This window comes from Heliangelus exortis, chromosome 1 (assembly GCF_036169615.1).
Source record: "Heliangelus exortis chromosome 1, bHelExo1.hap1, whole genome shotgun sequence".
NCBI lineage: Eukaryota > Metazoa > Chordata > Aves > Apodiformes > Trochilidae > Heliangelus > Heliangelus exortis.
In genome coordinates this window covers 155,986,127-156,003,596 of record NC_092422.1, presented here as the reverse complement: position 1 = coordinate 156,003,596, position 17,470 = coordinate 155,986,127, and the positions used below count along the sequence as shown (strand labels likewise).

The following is a 17,470-nucleotide window of genomic DNA, read 5'->3' as shown; positions in this document are numbered from 1 at the left end:
GTGGAAGGAGGATTGCATATCCTTCACCAGATGATTCCAGTGGCAGAGCAGAACAGGTCACAGCTAGCATGACCTTTGCATGCTGCGTTGGTGACAGCTGGGAGAGGTGACACCATGTACCAGAGAAAGCAGAAGTGAGGACTTGGCAGGGGAACAGGGTTGGGAAGCAGCTTTGGAGCTCTCTTTAACTAGGGAATTCTTATTTATTTGCATTTTATTGCATTCAGTTTTGGTCCGCACTCTACAAAAAGGATACAGGCAGGCTGGAGAGGGTCCAGAGACACCACTTGGAGTCTCTTATTGTGGTTGGTTTGGGGGAAGGACAGGCTGTGTATCATGAGAAAAAGCTCTCATCAGGGCAGCAGTGCTACACAATGTCTATTGACAGAGCTCCAGGAATATTCATAAGGAGCATTCCTGTTTCCTTACCCTAAGCTTTTTTGCGTGGATACCTCACCTCATGTCTAGAATTACCTGAATTTCTCGAGGATGATAGATAAGATCTCTAATGCTGCTTCCAGACATGGTTGTGCACCACCTGTTTGCACATAGGTTTGTATGCTATTTGTGTGTCAAATGCTATATAATCTTCCAAGTGGCAAACAAAACATACATGGACAATATACATAGACAGAACTTGAGGATCAGTCTTGTTTTGTGATACATAGAAAGGAGAGACTTGTCTCACTTTGTGTTTGTAAGAAAAGGACAGGCAATAGTTTCTGATGTGAGACTTGAGGCCTTATGCAACTACAGAGAAGCCAGGAAACTGTTTCAGGTATGACCGAAAAGCATAGTTTAAGCATGCTGCCCTGAGGTAAAGGAAAGGGGTTCTGTTCTGCTGTGGCATTGTGCCAAGGCTCATGGTCTTCTGCCTTGTCTGTCAGTATATTTTTCTTCTTTCTTGCCCTTCAGATCATGATGCCTGTCTTGGGAGAGCAGGCTGTGATGGGGGCAAGACTGTCCAGGATGTCCAGCTGTCTGACAAAACTGACCACAATGCTGCTGACCCACAGAATCAGGGCTCTGCTTATCCTTACCATTTCTTTTGTGTTCCTTGCCTCTGTCATGTTCTACTTGAGAACTGGGGAGAATGCTGAGGGCTACCTCTACAGCTTGCCTACAAAAAGGAGGTGTGAACAGTTTTTACCTTTCCTTCCCCATCCTGCTGCTGGTGGGCCCCCTTCTTCACCAGGCAATGTGTATTTTGTGGAGACCTCGGAGCAAACTAACCCCAGTTACCTCTTCACATGCTCCGTGGAGTCAGCAGCCCGAACACACCCTGGCACAAGGGTTGTGGTGCTCATGAAAGGCTTGGCAAGTGGGAATGCCTCCTTACCCAACCACTGGGGCTTCTCCTTGCTGAGCTGCTTCCCTAATGTGGAAATCCGTCCCCTGGACTTGCCGGAGCTTTTCTCAGGGACTCCTCTGGCTAAGTGGTACTCACAGTCTGAGCACCAGAAGGAACCTTATTTCTTACCTGTGCTGTCTGATGCCTGCAGGATTGCCATCATGTGGAAATTTGGTGGCATCTACCTGGATACAGACTTCATTGTGCTTAAGAACTTAAAGAACCTCAGCAATGCCCTTGGTATCCAGTCTCAGAATGTACTGAATGGGGCTTTTCTGTCCTTTAAACCCAAACATGAGTTCATAGAACTTTGCATGCAGGACTTTGTGGAGAACTACAATGGCTGGATATGGGCCCATCAGGGCCCAGGACTCTTAACTCGTGTCTTCAAGAAGTGGTGCTCCATCAGCAATATCCAGAACAACATGAACTGCAAAGGTGTAAGCGCTCTTTCCCAAGAAGCATTTTATCCCATTCAGTGGCAGGACTGGAAAAAGTTATTTGAAGCTATCAGCTCCTCAGAGCTTTACAAGCTCTTTAAGAACACCTATGCAGTGCATGTATGGAACAAACTGAGCCACGGGACAAGGCTAGAGATCACGTCCCAGGCTTTGCTGGCTCAGCTGTATTCTCAGTTCTGTCCTGCCACATATGCAAAGATGAAGAGAGACTCTTGAGGAGCAGTGAAGTCCTATAATGTGATCTGTGGGCCTTTGGCTGCAGAAAAATTCTCCAACCCGAAGGAACCTGAGTGCCTTTTACCTTCTACAGAGTTGGTTTCTAGCCTATGGAGCAGGAATTCTATGTGACAACTCAGTGATTGTGTACCATTGCCAGTATCTGCCTCCGATACTGTATGCTTCAAATATACACCAGTCCAGTTTGGACTCCTTTGTTGTCCTTCAGTAGCCCTTGATGCTGCAGGGATGGGTGAACTTGTTCACTGAACAGTTGCTTCTCTATTGCTGTTCTCTAAATTTTAGCAGGCCTGAAATATCCCTTGTGTAGTTTCATCAGCTGTAGGAACCCTTGGCTTGTCCTCTGTAAAGTTTCTAAATATGTAAATAAATACTACCCAGTCTATGTGACACAGTTTAGAAGACTGCAGGACAAAAGTCCCTGAGTGGTAAAGATTCTTATGGCTGATGAAATCACGGGGAATACATGAAAATTGCTATAAGAAATGGAAAATATTTTAAGTCCCTGCATGGCGCAGTGTAAAGTTTACCTTGTTTCCCAAAGGTACTTTATTTCAAATTATCTTGTCTCCTGTTTTACATTCCACAGCCATAAGCCAATTTTTCTGGTCATCTTTGGAAAAAGAAGTAGCCAAAAGTTACTCACACTTACTGTGTGAGTAAAGATCTTTGCTTTGCTGGAGAAGTTCTCGTGGTGTGTGAATATCTAACCGGTCCTTGTCACACACTTAGAGGGTCTCAGTATCTGCCTGTTTCTGCATTGGAACAAGAAGGAAAAGCAATACCTTCCTGTCACTGGAGTATTGAACACACTGTGGCAAAAGAGGGGCAGACAGGTCCATAGCAGCAGAAGGACCAGCTCCACTTACTGGCTCCAGGATCTAGGACCAGTGCTCCTGGAGACATCTTTTGGCTTTCACTGGGAATCTAGTAAATGGATTATATGATGGAAACACAGGTGGCTACACCACAGACTGTTAAAGTCTGGTGAGAACTGTGGCTTCTAGGAAACCTGGGCAGAGATGATGCAACCTGCTCTTGATCTGATGACCATTCTTGCATCTGAATGTGCTTCCTGTGTATCTAGGGCACTGTCATTGTAAAAATGAATTTGAAATCAACCTCCTACAAAACGAGGACCTCAGAATATAATTTGCTAAATCAAAGTTCCTGAAAGGCAAAATGTAAGCAGTGTGGGGTTATTACTCTTTCAGATGTGCGATAGCTAACAAATCTGAGAAACGTGTATCAATTTTAATATGTCCTTTTCAAAAATTCCATTATCTGCTGAAAAGTACAGTGCTATCATGCACTCTGGAAGGCTGATAAAAGTTCAAGCCAATCTTTAATAAGAGCAGCAGTTACATTTCAAGGTTTATCAGACACTCAAGTCACGGCACACTAATGATTAAATGCTCAATTGCAGACCAAAAGTGAATCAGTCATCCATTTTTACTCAGAATGGGCTGTGCAAAGCAACACATCAACTTACTCTGCTATCTGGTCATGTTGCTCTCTTTCCCTCCCTCTCCCCACACCTCCAAAAAGAAAAAAAATAACAAAACCAAAACCAAAAAGAAATAAATCACTGTAACATAACTAATCTTCACTACTGGTGCCGAGGAGTACAGGATATGCTGTTCCAATGTGGTGCCCATGGCGGAAAACAACTATCTGTAGCTCATATTCTTCTATCTTCACTCTTTCACGTGTGATTTTTTCTTCAGCCAGCAGGAAAATCACAGTGTAAATGGCCAATTCGAACTCTGGGCTGACACCAATAAATGTGCTTCCAATTGGCTTGACCAAGTCCTTCCAGCTGAACTGGATGCTCAAAACTTGGTCATCCTTATCAGGCTGAAAGCATAAACAAAGCAACACAATCATTTCCAACACAGCTGTGATCAGACAAATACAATTTCTGACTCCAGATTTTTGAGGGCCTTGCAAGATGCAGTCATCCTTGCTATGTCAGGGTGCTACAGCCAGGGCACAGCTTTTTCCCTGTCCTCTGGAGCATATATGATCTTTCATGTCAACTAAGCTTCACAATGTTGTGATTCCATAAACACCAGCACTACTTTTTAAAATAGCTTTTGCAAAAAAAGAAGCTGGGCTTGAGGGCATGCTAGTATTTTTCTATTTATATACACCTGGGCAAACTAGGTTTCAAAGCAGCTGAGCCTATGATTGCATCATCGTGCCTTGATTCATTAATGTATCTTTTATCTCTGGATCCACTTGTTTGATTTGCAAAGGCACCCTGCTTGTCCTTACCCTGGTTTTGTTCTTCCGAGTGATGTATCCCTTGTAGTCAATTTGGTTGTGCTTTTCCTGAAGGTAAAACTGCACCCAGTTGTGCAAACCTAGTATCTGTTTACCACGCCTTGTTTCTCCCACAAAAACATGTTCAAACCCACAAGAATCAGGTCTGTAATGAAACAGAGAATAACATAATGGTCTTTTTTGTGTTTAAATACTTCAAATTGGAAGAGGTAAAAGGCAAGAAGATGCATAAGCTTGCTTAGGTTGATTTGTGAGTAGTTTTAAGATTTGTCTTGATTTGTTGTGTTTTCTTTTTTAATTTGCACAAAACGTGCAATGAAATCTAGCCAGTAAGTCTAAATTTGATGATGAAGGTTGCTAGTAAATGCCACGGGTGCATCACTGCTGCTTATGCGGAATTTAGCAAGGCTGCTGACACTGTCTCCTATAAAGAACCTCTTAGACAAACCAATGAAGAACAAATCAGACAAGTGGATGAATGTGTGTGGTTGAAGGGCTGAGATTGAGGGACACCAGTGGTGTATCCCAAGGGTCAATACAGTCTGTATCTGATCAGTAAGTCTTAAAACACAATCTGTTTGGGAGCTCAGATGAAAACCAGATTTAGACCATGTTCTGAGGCTGTCTTCCAGGTCTGTGTGTAACAGATGGCACTCAAGCTTATATTTACCTAAGTCAGAGTACTGCAGAGATTATCAAGGGCCACAGCCATCTAACATACCTGTCTCCTTCCTTCCTGGCATAGAGCTGGAACCAGATGTCATAGAGCTGATTCTTGAAATCAGCAAGGTTTGGCTTGGCTAGGTTTTTCTTAAGCAGATATTCATGAGCTAGCTGAAGGATAGAAAACCAAGATAGATACCCAGATTACTTTTTAATTCAATGTTTTCAGTGACTGAAAAAGATCTCTGTTACTCACTTTCATGACTTCTGTCTCCAAGATAGCATCAATAAAACAATTGTTTTCAGCTATTTCTTCTGGAGTCACTACTTCTTCTACACCAGTTGATGCCTCATAGTTGTCCAATAAGGAAATAAAAGCTGCAGAAAAAGAGTAACTTTCACCATGCTCATCCCTGATGAACAGACCATGTATCTAGTCCATACCTGTGATCCAGTCATTACAGGCTGCAATCATAAAAAGATGCCACGATATGCCTTGACAGCCCCTAGAGAAGAACATACCTTTATATGTCATATTTAATTTTCAGGTCCACTGGTGGGTGTAGGTCTAGAGGTTACTCAAGGTCAGACTACACTGTACTTCTTTTTGAGATGAACATTTTTCTATTGAGCTTCATTCTGGAGCCAAGTGCTGAAGCAATAATGATCTTCCACCAAAAGAAATCATATTTTGTCCACTAAAATTGCACACAAAGGCTTACAAACAAGCCGTGCTGGCAGAAAGCTTTATGTGCATTACTTCAGTAGAGGAATAATACAGCAAAAACCTAGATGAGATGGCTTGAGCATGTGGCCACTGAGTGGATGGGTTCATTTTCTCTTTTGCAGCCCTTTGACCATCTGCTCCATATCATCACTTCCTCTCTTCATGCTCTTGACACACAGTGGGTGCTGGGGGATGATTCAGCACAAAAAGGTGATAGAAAAATATTTGAAGTTAAAAACCTCAGTAATTTCCTGCCAGGTTAGTGAGCTGAATGGACTCAGCACAGGGCTCAGTGAGTACTAGAGATGCCCTAATAAGACACAGGATTGTGTGGCTTAGAGAGGAGCGGGAGGAACAGATAAAAATGGTGCTCCCCATTATGCCAGCTATTCCATCAGCAAAATGAAACTCTCTTTTCTGGGGAAAAGATTCATGAGAGAAGGAAATATACATTCGAAGTATAGCCCCCAGCAGAAATGCAGGAAGTAGGTGTAGACCTAGTGCTATCTGAAAGGGCTAGAAGCTGTAAGCAAAGGAGGAAAGATGAATTTGGTGTCTTTTTCAATGCACTGAATAACATCAAAGCAATGACAAGAGTCTTGCTCATTTCACTTTGCAGTGGAAGAACCACATAGAAATTCAGATTTTGGCTAAGGAACAAAAGGATGTTCTTTCTGAGGCTGAGGGTGCAGATAACCTCCATGCAAATGCTATAGAAACTACCTTCAAATGACATGTGGCCTGATGATCTTTACCACCATGCAAATTATATATGATGTTAAATTTCAGGCAAACATATAAAAACCAACACAGATTTCTCATGTCATTTCCACCATTAACAAAAGAACTGGTCTCACTTGCAAAAGTTTTTATGCTCTTCAGGTGTTCTTCATTCACATTGTGGAAGAGATGTCTGGCTGCTCTGTCCTGGACAGCACTGTCACCTGGATGCACAGCACTTGCTTTTCCCTAGGCAAAACAGTAGAGCAAAACAATAAAAAAAGTCTTCTTAGAGGAGACAATGCCTGGTTTTGTAATATTCAAAACAAAACCCATAATCCTATCAGGATTCTTTGTTGGGAATGGTCTTCCTATGAAACAGGAGAAGACATTACAAAAAAGCTGCCAACAAAAAGAAGAGAGGCATCATCTCTTAAACTGTAAGAGCCTGAAATTTTGCAGCCATCATTTTTAGAGATGGTGGTGATAGCTCAGTTCTGACCAGTAACCAGCTGTGCTACTATGCTATATCCATCACAAATGATAATGAGACGTATTGTAGAGCCAAGACTCCCTCCCACTAAAAATAAACAAAAAGGAGATTTGTGCACTTTCTTTCTCTGTTCATTTGCAACCCACAGACCCGCTGCATATAGATCATGAGACTGTGCAGTGCAGCGAGGGGTTGTTTCACTCCTGACTCCCTGCTCCCCAGTCTAGCCAGTCTAATTCTTCGTGGTAATGCTTAAGCAATCCAGCTCCTCTGTAGGCTCCCTCAGGTTCAGCTTTTGCTTTCTCTTTCTGACTTCATGACTGCAAGCACAAGTGATTGCTCCAGTGCCAGAGAGATGCTGAAATAGTTCTGTGCACTCCACCGGCTTTGGACTGGTACCTCCTGTGCTCTAAAGTTTTCAAAGACTTCTGGTTGATACTGTTTAAGGACACTTTAATCAATGTTACCAATAAGCACATCCAAAATGGAAAGGAGGCTTTTCTTATAATTTTCAGGTTTCTGTTCCAAAAAGGGCACTCTCAAGGAATGAAAATATGAGAAGCAGTTTTTTAATGTGTGCAAATGGTAGCTAGAGCCTTGTTCTGAGAAATGAAGAAAACAGATGGGAGAAGTTTTCCCCACACACATTTTGGCCTGAGGTAGGTACCTTTTTCCAAGTTTATCAGCAACAGATATATATCTTATAATATGAAGCAACATTGAAGTAGAGTGTTTGAGCACTTGTGTGAGTACAGACCTGGATATTGAATAATCAGGGACCTGCTGCAATTTGTGGGCAAAACACATGGTCACATTTGCACTATACTGAGCTGGCAAAAAATGAAATGGCTGCTAGTCAAACATGAGGCCCACTCCTCCCTCACAGTCCTCTTTGTGCTACTCCACATTCTCCAGGAGACACAAGGGAATTGCTCCAATTCCTCCCTAATTTTCCCAAGAATAACTTGTGACCTATCTCTACTTCTCCCTCACTGCAAGTCACTCAGAGCATATATACAAGCAATCATACATACACAAAAACATCTGGAGTGGAAGGGACATCATGACATCTCTAGTCCTGCTCGAAATATGCTCAACACTGAATTCAGACCATATTGCTGACATTGGGTCTTGAAAAAAAACCCTCCAGAGATTGAGATTTCAAAGCCTTTCCGGGCATCCTGTTCTGGTTGCATTTTTCCTTGTTAAATTTCATGATGTTCCTTCCTTAGCCTGTTCCTCCAGCCTGTCTAGGTCCAGCTAAAGAGGAGCCCTGAACTTGCATGCACCAACTTCATCACATCAGTTTATTGTCATATGCAAAACTGAAAAGGTTGCACTCCATCTCCTCCCCAGGCCACTGCTAAAGATACCAAATTGTTATAGGACCAATACTAAATATTAGAGGACCCAAGACAGACACCAGAGAGACTCCACTTGTAACAAATCTTCAGGTAGTGTGGACCATTAATGTGTTCTCTGTACTGTTCCCTTTCATAAGTGATTCTTCATCATCAAGAAGTTCAGCCTGTGCCACTGGAGGAAATGACAAAGCACTCTTTGAGCAAAAAGCAGTACTATACTACCCTTAATCCTCAGGTGACTTAGCACCTCGTTACCTGCAAATCAATGGTGTAGTCTTTCCCAGGCGTAAGGCGGTTAACGTCCATATCCCACATCTTACTGAAAAGTTCAGAAAGTTCATGATTAAAGGCCTTCCTGTCAAGAAATATGGAGAATTACATGTTGAAAAAGACATACGGTGTTATTTCTGCAAATAACTTCTGGACTCTTCTAATGTCTCTCTGTGTTCTGAACGCTAGCTTGTCATCAGGAGAGCTTCCTCTTCTCTGCACACCTTCCTGTCAATGCTGCTCTAAAAACCAGAGAGTTTATGGTTCATGTTCATATCTAAAGGGTGCAGGTAACCTGTAAGGAAACTTGAGCCTTCCCTAGGGTTATTTTAGAGTATATTTTAACAAAGTTTTTGTTAATAAGCCTTCCTGTGGCTTTCAATGCACTAAAATAAAAATGAAGACTGTGTAGTTTCTTTTAGGACGACTCCATACACAAACCAGAGGCAAGGAGGAGGTTGTTACCAGCATGCAGCAACACTATACAACAAATCAGGTAGCAAAGAATCCTCTCTATGATGGTTTTCTAACAGCAATTTATATACAACCTTTTCCTGAAGGAGGGGCAGATCTCCACACTAGAGATGCTTTCTTTCACTCATGGTTATCCAGCAAAAAGTTAGCATGATGAAGAATAACTAACTCTCTAAACAAAAGGTCTGCACACAATACAATTCTCTCATACACCAATCTCTGACACATCTACAAACCTGCCCAGGCTTGTCCTTTCTGCATTTAATGGATTTTTTTCCCTGCACAATAGTGAATAGTTTTCAAACACCTATTCATCCATCCATCTATCAACAAGATTTAGGAAGGGTTGTTATTATGATGAAACCACTCCAGTTTCAAGGTCATTATGGGCATACTAACACGTAAGATCACGACAAAGACCAGAGCTGAGAAGAAAGAGAAGTGGATTAGTCTTTAAATGACTGACAAGTGAATTAATCTGTTACAAACCAGCACATGCATCGAAGCCCAGAGAATAATTGCTTGATAATTTTTAATTTTTTCATCAATTTCTGTTGAGAATAGAAATCATAGCAGAAATGAAGACATTAATCAAATGGTGGCAGATGAGTCTAGAAGTGGTACAGCAAGATTTTGTATGCCTTTTCCTGTGCTGGACAGGTATTTCATGCCTGGCTCGGAAACTGCTGGGATAAGCTCCATATTGAAGGAAACAAAGCAGCCAACCATGTCTGGAGAACTGGGACTCTTTTCCATGTTACTGAACAATTATCCAGAATTCTCTGTGTAACTGTGGGATGGAATTTATACAGTCTAAGATTAAAATCCTGAAAAGCATAAGCCATCTGTGCTTAACTCCTTGAAAGCTTGGTGACCAGAGGAATTCTGAGTTAAGAGCCAAAAGCAGCCAGTTTACATTGCACCAGAGGACAAGCTGTAGCAGCTGAGGACATAAAGAACACATATGATATTCATATTATACTCAGTATTATTTAGAGTGGGAAAAGCAACCTCCTACAGAGGGACAGGGCAGACAACCAAACTGCTTTGGCTGCTGCACCGCAGTCTGCCTGCAGCTGGGGTCTGAGCCATCACCTCCCAGCTGCGCTACAGTTCCTTTCCACTCAGGCTCTGTGATACTCTGAGATTATGATCTTTATTTTTTTTTTCCTTGGAACAAGTACTTCCATGGGTATCACAGTGGAGCAGAAGCAGGCTGTCAGTGTGGCTGTAGTTAGTGCTTTCCCAAATCCCAGGCTCTGCTTACACAGCAGAGGTGTGGCTTGTACAGCCCATCTGAAGCACCAGCTCAGCTTTCCCTGGCCTTAGCCTCATGGAGTATCACAGAAACCACAAACAGCAGCACTTGTATTTCTTCAGCTGTATTTTCTTCACTTGTATTTTCAGCTGTACTTCTGTGCTCTTTTGAGAGTCTTAAAGAAGATCAGTTCCTTCTCAAAAGAGGTTCTGAATCAACACTAATCAAACTCCCACCAGCTCTGCTGAAGTCCCAAGAACATGGTTAGGAAATTTACAGAAGAGTACTGGAGATGGTTTTCAAACACCAAGCACCTACAGTCAACTACGTTCATATTCTCTTGGACTGACCTAGTTTTATTGGACCACTTTTCTCCTGGGTTCTGGACTGTCCTGCTGTCTACCCCTCTGCATCAGTTTATCCCATCTGTTTGAGTACTGCCATATTGTGTTAAATACAGTTTTTACTTTGGAAGTAAAAGTAGCAAATAGAAGTCTTCTGTCTGCTGAATATCCAAAGTATGTGAAATTTTAGAGAGGAGGTAATTTTTTAAAATATTTTGTTCCATTCATAGAGTATTTTATATACATATATTTTAGTATGTGTGTCTTTTGGTAAAAGTCACCTGTAGAGGAAATACCTTCAATCTCTTCAGTATCTACTGCTTGTTCATGGTATGCTTTTGGCAGATTTATGCTGTGTTTATAAAGGACAGTGGGCCTCTGTTTGATCTTTCGTTTCCTAGAAATGTTATGAAATATCACATGAACTTGTGGAGGCAAGGTCAAGATTCCTTCTTAGGAGAGGGTTACAGCAAGAGCATGCCTACCAAATTCAATCCTCGTATTTATTTAATAAATATACTTCTACTAATGTATTTTTGCATTCATAAAATGTTTCTCAAAACTCTTAAGTCACTTAATTTTATAAAATAAAACCCCTCTATCTCCTTTTTCTCTGCTGGATGCCATCACAATATCATCATGGACTTTAACTCTCCTTTTATTGTCCCTTTAGTTTCCAAACAGAGCAAAGCACCTGTACAGATTGTAACTGAAGATTTGAAAAAAAAGAAAAATATATCCCTGCCAAAACAAGGAACTTGTTCAGCAACTTATATCATCATCTTGTAAAAAATGCTTTCTGAACAGTATTTATAAGGTCCATAAACTTAGTTTTACACATATGCAGTGAGACAACTTCAAAGTGAAGAAGCCCAGCATGCTCATGCAAATCCATGACACGGAGCATTCAGGTAAAGTTTTCCTGAAAAAGAGCATTGTTGTGTACTTACTCTCTGTTTTTTGATGACATTGCATGAATGACTCACACCAGAGATTTTTATCATTAATTCTCAATCCCTTCCCTATGGTGAAATCTCTCCGGTGTTAGATTTGTGCTTTCACATAGAATTATTTCTGTGCAAGAAGTCTGGCCAATTGGATTTTGTCCAACTGGACTCTTCCTTGGATGTGCTTATGTGTGCAAAGCACCACCCCAATAACACAAATGCTTAGTCTGCACTTGCAAAAGCTGAAAAAACTTCTGTGGGAAGCTTTTTGCAATAGTAGCAAAAGAATCTCCATTTTATCATAGCTTTCACACAAAACATTCATATGGTGTGCCTGCTTTTCCAAATTAGTTTCATGTCTGAAAACTTCATTCTACCCAAAACAGTGCCCAGGAAGAAGTCTTTTATTGCTATAAATCAGAAATTATGTAAGACATGAAGAAAATAGAGGGGGCAGTGGTGAATCGTGAGCAAGTAGCATTGTCAAAGCAAGAAAAACATGTATTGCAAATGGGTGAGAAGTAGACTCATGATGAAGGTTTGATTGTAATCTTCTCCACAGTTAATTTACCTTTGGAGATCCTTTGAACAACATCACATTTTTAAAAAGCCTTTAATCTTGTCATAGAGAAGAAAAGCATTTGGAAAGCCTGATGAGCAGCCATTTACAAGGAGTTTCCAATAATTTTTAAAAAATGGTTCAAATGTTGTGGAATACGTGCCTCAGCTTGTATGGTTAAAAGAAGATATAAACAATTATTTTGATTTTCCTCTTATGCCAATGTGTATGTCCTTCACCTGAGTGCAGTGATGTTTTTCTTAGTGTAAAGTTAGTATTTGAAATACCAAAAGATAAATAAGACAGGTTTGGTAGGGGGTAAGGAAAATGCATTGTCATGGGACAAGCATAAGAGTGGGCACTTAACTTGGCAAACACACTGTCAATGTCCTGGGCAGGAAGGTGGTTATAACATTGGTTATGTTGGGATAACCAATTCTACATTATCAGCTATATTACAGGAAAAACTGATCTTACCATTACCTTATTTTAGCTAGAACAGCTTCTGATCTAGTTATCTCACCAACTTTTTACACTGAGATGAGTTAGGAAACCAGAATAGAAAGTGGAACCAGAGCTAGTGCAGTGCTGCATTTCACAGAACTCCCTTCTACACGTGTCCCAGATGGATATATCCCATCCCCACCACATCAAAGAAGAAATACTATGATTTTCCTCTTACCTATTAGCCATGCCAGGAAGAAGTTTTTCTCTTAGCAAATACACTGAGCAGGGAAAATGCAAGCTGGAGCTCAGAAATCCTTCTGGTAGTCCAAGGAATGGTGCTGATTCCCTCCACTTGCCTGTTGAGGACTGTCACTCAGACTGACAGGCAGCGCAGGGAGGCAAGGGAGAAAGAGAGGGAGGAGGTGCCAAACCCCACAAGAAGTCGTGGAGGGTCAAGACAGCACCACAGTCTCACACTTCTTTCAGCACAGGCGTGCTCAGACCAGGAAGTTGAAGCCACCTCCACCAGGATCCTGCTTCTTATCACTGCAGTCAAACAGCATGGGAGGGAACACAAATAAGGCAACTGCCGCTTTCTCCCACCTGGGTTCTATATACAGGTATTATTTGACAATAAATGAGAAGATGATATTAAATCAGGGATCAAAAAAATTATAGGTGCATACAAAAAATTAACAGTAAGTGCTTCTCTGTTGCTGCAGATGAAGTATTTCGTACAGTTATGATTTAGCAGCAATTAATCATTAACCACTTTAAAGATTAAGAAGGTAATTCAGTAGAATATGTTATAATTTAAACAGCAACTTAGTTACAGTTCCAAGAATGATGAGATTCACACTAACTTACTACAAGGTACACTAAATCAATATATATCAATGTATATACACAAAACATGCAAACACACATGAAGATATTTGGAGACACCCATTCCCGTGAAGGCAAACGTGTGTTCTCAAACACACAGCCAGGTAGAGAGGTGGATGAAAAGGGCTAGCCTATAGTTCTTCTCAAGCTTAGAGTAAACTGTCACAATGCATATGCATTCCTCAACAGGAAATAATTGAGCCTCAGGAAGTCTGACTTCCCCCTGCTCCTCCATCAGCTTTGTTTGCAGACAGTCTTTAAACCTCAGAAAGTCTGTACCTGAGAGGCATCCCAACTCAAGGGACACAGCCTGCTGCAAACCAGTAAAGCTCAAAGGGTCTTTCCTAGGACTGATATTTATAGAGTCCAAGATCATTGGCTTTGGTCAGTACTTTTCCATTTTGTTTTGGCCTCAATTTGTGTTTGATGATTTCAGTATCTTTCAGAGGGGGCTTGTGATCCAGGCAGGAGGGGTCTCACATGTATTTACCAGGCAAAAGGAGTGCCAGGTGTGGTTAGAGAATGACTAATTGTACCAATTCACTGTACTTGCATCAGGATGAGAAGGTACCAGGTACTGGATTGTCCCAGCCCACTGCACTTGCAATTAAAGCATGAACAATGTTGGGCCCGCTGCCATTTTAAGTAGAACAGGAACAATTTTGGCTTTTGTTTGCATTACAGTGTGGCCCAGGGGGAGGAGAGAACAGGAACTGCACCACATCTATTTACATTGCTATTGACATTGCTAGTTGTGACTTGGTAAATATTAAGAGGCATAATAACAAGGAAATATTTTATAAAGGCAGCCTGTTTCATGCACCACTGTAAGCAAGAGGTGGCAGGTGCCAGTGAGTTAAAGGTCGTGGGAAGCAGCATTCATTGTCTGGTTATATTATCCTTCAGATTGTTTAAAAAAATTTTGTTTGATTGATGCTTTTAAGTTTTTCTTCTTCATTATTAATTTCTGAAAAACATAGCTTTTTTTTTAGGTTTAAACTGTGTATATGTATACAAAAAAGACAAAATTATTTGATGTTAGGCTACAAATGGTTCTACACCTCTGGTCTACGTACCCCTTCAAAGAATCATATAAAAGCCAAACGAAGCAGCAGGTAATGAGGATGCCTGCTGCATGGAATTGCAGAGGGGGCAACACATCCTGCTAGTTCACTTAGAAATGAAGCTGCTTTCTGATGCTGGCAGGGGAAATGAATGTATCTCAAAATTGAATATCCTTAATTTCAACAGATTTTTTTCTTTACCAGGTTTGTTACTATCCATTGCAGCTCTGGGTAAGCAAGATAAATGACAAAAATATAGTTGCTGTGTTTATCAGCTGAATAGAGGAAGTCTTTTCCTAGACTTCCATTTCAAATACAAAAGCCAGTGGGCATATTGTCTCCATAACCAAGTTGCAATTAATTTATTCACATTAGCAGAAGAGCCCAGATGGGGGTCCAGGGAATTTCCATTTACAAGCATTATCATCACTGGAGTGATATCACAGCAGATTTAAGTTAATCTTTGAAAAAATTAGAGGTCAGGTCTATAGCACCACTAGCAATTTCATAACCAAATGTGTACTTAAATCTGTTGTAAAACTTCTGTTCTATAATATAGCTGTTGAGATAAGAAAAAACTTAAGGATCCCAGAGGCTCAAAGGGTGTGTTTGCCAACAAAACCGAAACATTGATCAAAATATAAAAGTCAGTGCAGAATCTGGGTTATTCCCAGATCTAATGCAGGCAGTAAGGAATCCTGACTCTCCAGAAAGTGGCCTTGCTAACACTGTGTGTTGACTTTCTCTGCTGGAGTGATCTGACAATTCTTTATCAAATCCATTATATGGGGCAGTTTATGTTTTCTGTACAGCAGCTGAAGTCAGGCTGCCCCTGCTCTCTGTTCCTCTTTTCTGTAACAAGGGGGGGAGTGTCTGTCACTGTCTCACTTGCATGGGAACAGCATTTCCAAAGAATGGGGCAACAGACTTGCCAAAGATGCTCTTGCACAACAAAACTGCCACCTCAAGCATCAAATGCTGACCTTTGACTGGCTAAGGATCAAGGAAACCCTGTGAATAAAACCTGTTCCTGAAGTGTGCATCTCTGTGCATATCTGGTCTATGTATTTTGCTTTTCCAATCAATGCAGCCAATGGATAAGTGCTGGTTTGTTGCCTCCAGATGGGTGCCTATGCTTCCCTGAAGAGGAAAAGGGCTCATTCAGAGTTAATATAAACCTCTGTGGTGGATCTGGAGAGAGTGAATGAGAACACCGTGCTTTATGGGCTTCCAGAACAAAACAGTCAGGGCTTACACATGCATGAAGAACACATTTGGTCTGGACACGATGATCTAGGGAGAATGAGTAAAATCTGGCAGCTAGAACAAACACCATGCACATCTATAGCAGTCTCAGTCCTTTTACTGGAAAAGCCAGAGTAGGGCTTTGGGTCACATTTGTGCATTGATATGGCAAAGAGATTTTCTGAGAGAGTGAGTTTGATGGACATTCCATGGGAGTTTTGGCTATTGCTGCCAAGTCTCTACAAGCTTACCAGCACTGAAAATCAGCAGAGACATGGCCTGGGCTGGAGAGAGCTCACTGGGAACAGCGAGTGGGGACTTAAAGGTCCCCACCCTTCCATAAGTGTGATTTCTTAAGCTGGAGCCTCACCTGACATTATGTCTCCCATCAAACTCCATGGTCCCTGTGCCTGATCTGTCTCAGTTATCTCCCTGTTTTCCTCAGCCTCCCAGTCCTGAAGTCCTTCTCAGCCAATGGTGTCATAATCTCTCCGCTTGGGAGTTTCTGGTAAAACAGCTGCCCTCAAAGAGAAAAGTAAGAGAAATAAACATCCTGGAATGCTGTTTTCATAGCAATGCCTGGCATAAGTTAACTTCATTCCTGCTGCTACATCTTTACCTAGACCATGCAGGGACCTGCTTACCTGGCCTGTTCGACTACCTTTAATTACCAGTACTAATTCCTAGGTTTAATAGGAAACCATGGTTGATTTAGGAATGTTCTCACAGCCAGATAAGCTGCATGCAGCCAGCAAACCCAGAAGCTGGGAGAAGTGCTCAGGGATATGTGTGGCTCAGTACCAGTGTGTGAGCTGAGGGGTTAAGGGAGGAAAATTTTTTGTGTGTCTTATTAGGTTATTGTGTGTTAATAGGACTGTCAAACATATGCCTTCCTTGACTTTGTAAGGAGAAACTGTGTCTAGGAGTCACTGAGGGCTATTTACTTCAAGTTAAGACATATTAATTAAAGAGTTTTGAAGCATTTCACATTTAGCACAGACATGAACATGCATTTGTTTATTAGTCATTAATTTGTGCACATCTATGTAAAACAAAATTTTAGGTGATGTGTCTGAAACATCCTTTCCCACTGACACAGCTTAGTTCTTGTGTTTTTTTGGATAAATATCACCAATAATGAATCAGGCTGTTGGGCATCACCAGCCTGGATGAGATGGAGCAGATAGATTCATAGAAGGATTCAGAAGATCCGGTGCAGGGCTTCCTGGCACCCAGGCACCTTTCTCCTTACTGTACCTTATGTGCAGGTACTGGCTCTGAAGCAGTACAGGTGGGGAAATTAAAGCTTCAGAAGTTTGCTATAATAACGAATTGTGATGTTGACATATGAAGTTATCCTCCTCTTATCTTGAAAAGATAGCAGGGCTTCAATTGCTGCTTAGAAAGGGAAGGTACTGTACTTTTAACCTCTTGGTTTTTCCCATCATTATTTACCCCATTAATAACAGGCAAAAGGTCATTATATATTTGCTATAATCACAGAATAACAGAATGGTAGGGGTTGAAGGGGACCTCTGAAGATCCTCTACTCCACCACCCCCAGCTAGAGCAGGATCACCCAGAGCAGATCACACAGGACCACATCCAGACAGGTTTTGAACGCCTCCAGGGATGGAGACTCCACAGCTTCTCTGGGCAGCCTGTTCCAGTACTG

The 17,470-nt window shown here is 41.5% G+C and overlaps 2 protein-coding genes across 3 annotated transcripts in view; one reads left to right on the top strand and one right to left on the bottom strand.

Annotated features, from left to right (window-relative positions):
• Positions 1-3,482, top strand: part of LOC139791225 (lactosylceramide 4-alpha-galactosyltransferase-like) — a 29,818-nt gene extending 26,336 nt beyond the window's left edge. The window contains exon 4 of one of the 2 annotated variants that reach the window (XM_071733238.1): positions 916-3,482. In XM_071733238.1, the coding sequence (XP_071589339.1) occupies positions 916-2,028 (1,113 nt within the window). In that variant the 3' untranslated portion in view covers positions 2,029-3,482. The remainder of the gene's footprint in view (positions 1-915) is intronic. The other variant, XM_071733237.1, reaches the window with a different exon arrangement.
• Positions 3,378-13,312, bottom strand: LOC139791227 (poly(U)-specific endoribonuclease-A-like). Its single transcript, XM_071733240.1, has 7 exons — positions 12,837-13,312; positions 8,558-8,657; positions 6,583-6,694; positions 5,255-5,376; positions 5,057-5,169; positions 4,327-4,480; positions 3,378-3,906 (listed from the first exon to the last, which is right to left on the bottom strand). The coding sequence occupies exons 1-7, from the start codon at positions 12,845-12,847 to the stop codon at positions 3,649-3,651; spliced, it is 870 nt and encodes a 289-aa protein (XP_071589341.1). The 5' UTR covers positions 12,848-13,312; the 3' UTR covers positions 3,378-3,648.
• Positions 13,313-17,470: the final 4,158 nt, after the last annotated feature.

Excerpts from the sequence above, each read along its gene's own strand:
- LOC139791227 (XM_071733240.1), bottom strand. Across the intron at positions 6,695-8,557 it reads ACTACACCATTGATTTGCAG|GGAAAAGCAAGTGCTGTGCA; the intron begins GTAACGAGGTGC and ends TGTTTTGCCTAG. Across the intron at positions 4,481-5,056 it reads GCCAGGAAGGAAGGAGACAG|ACCTGATTCTTGTGGGTTTG; the intron begins GTATGTTAGATG and ends GTTTCATTACAG.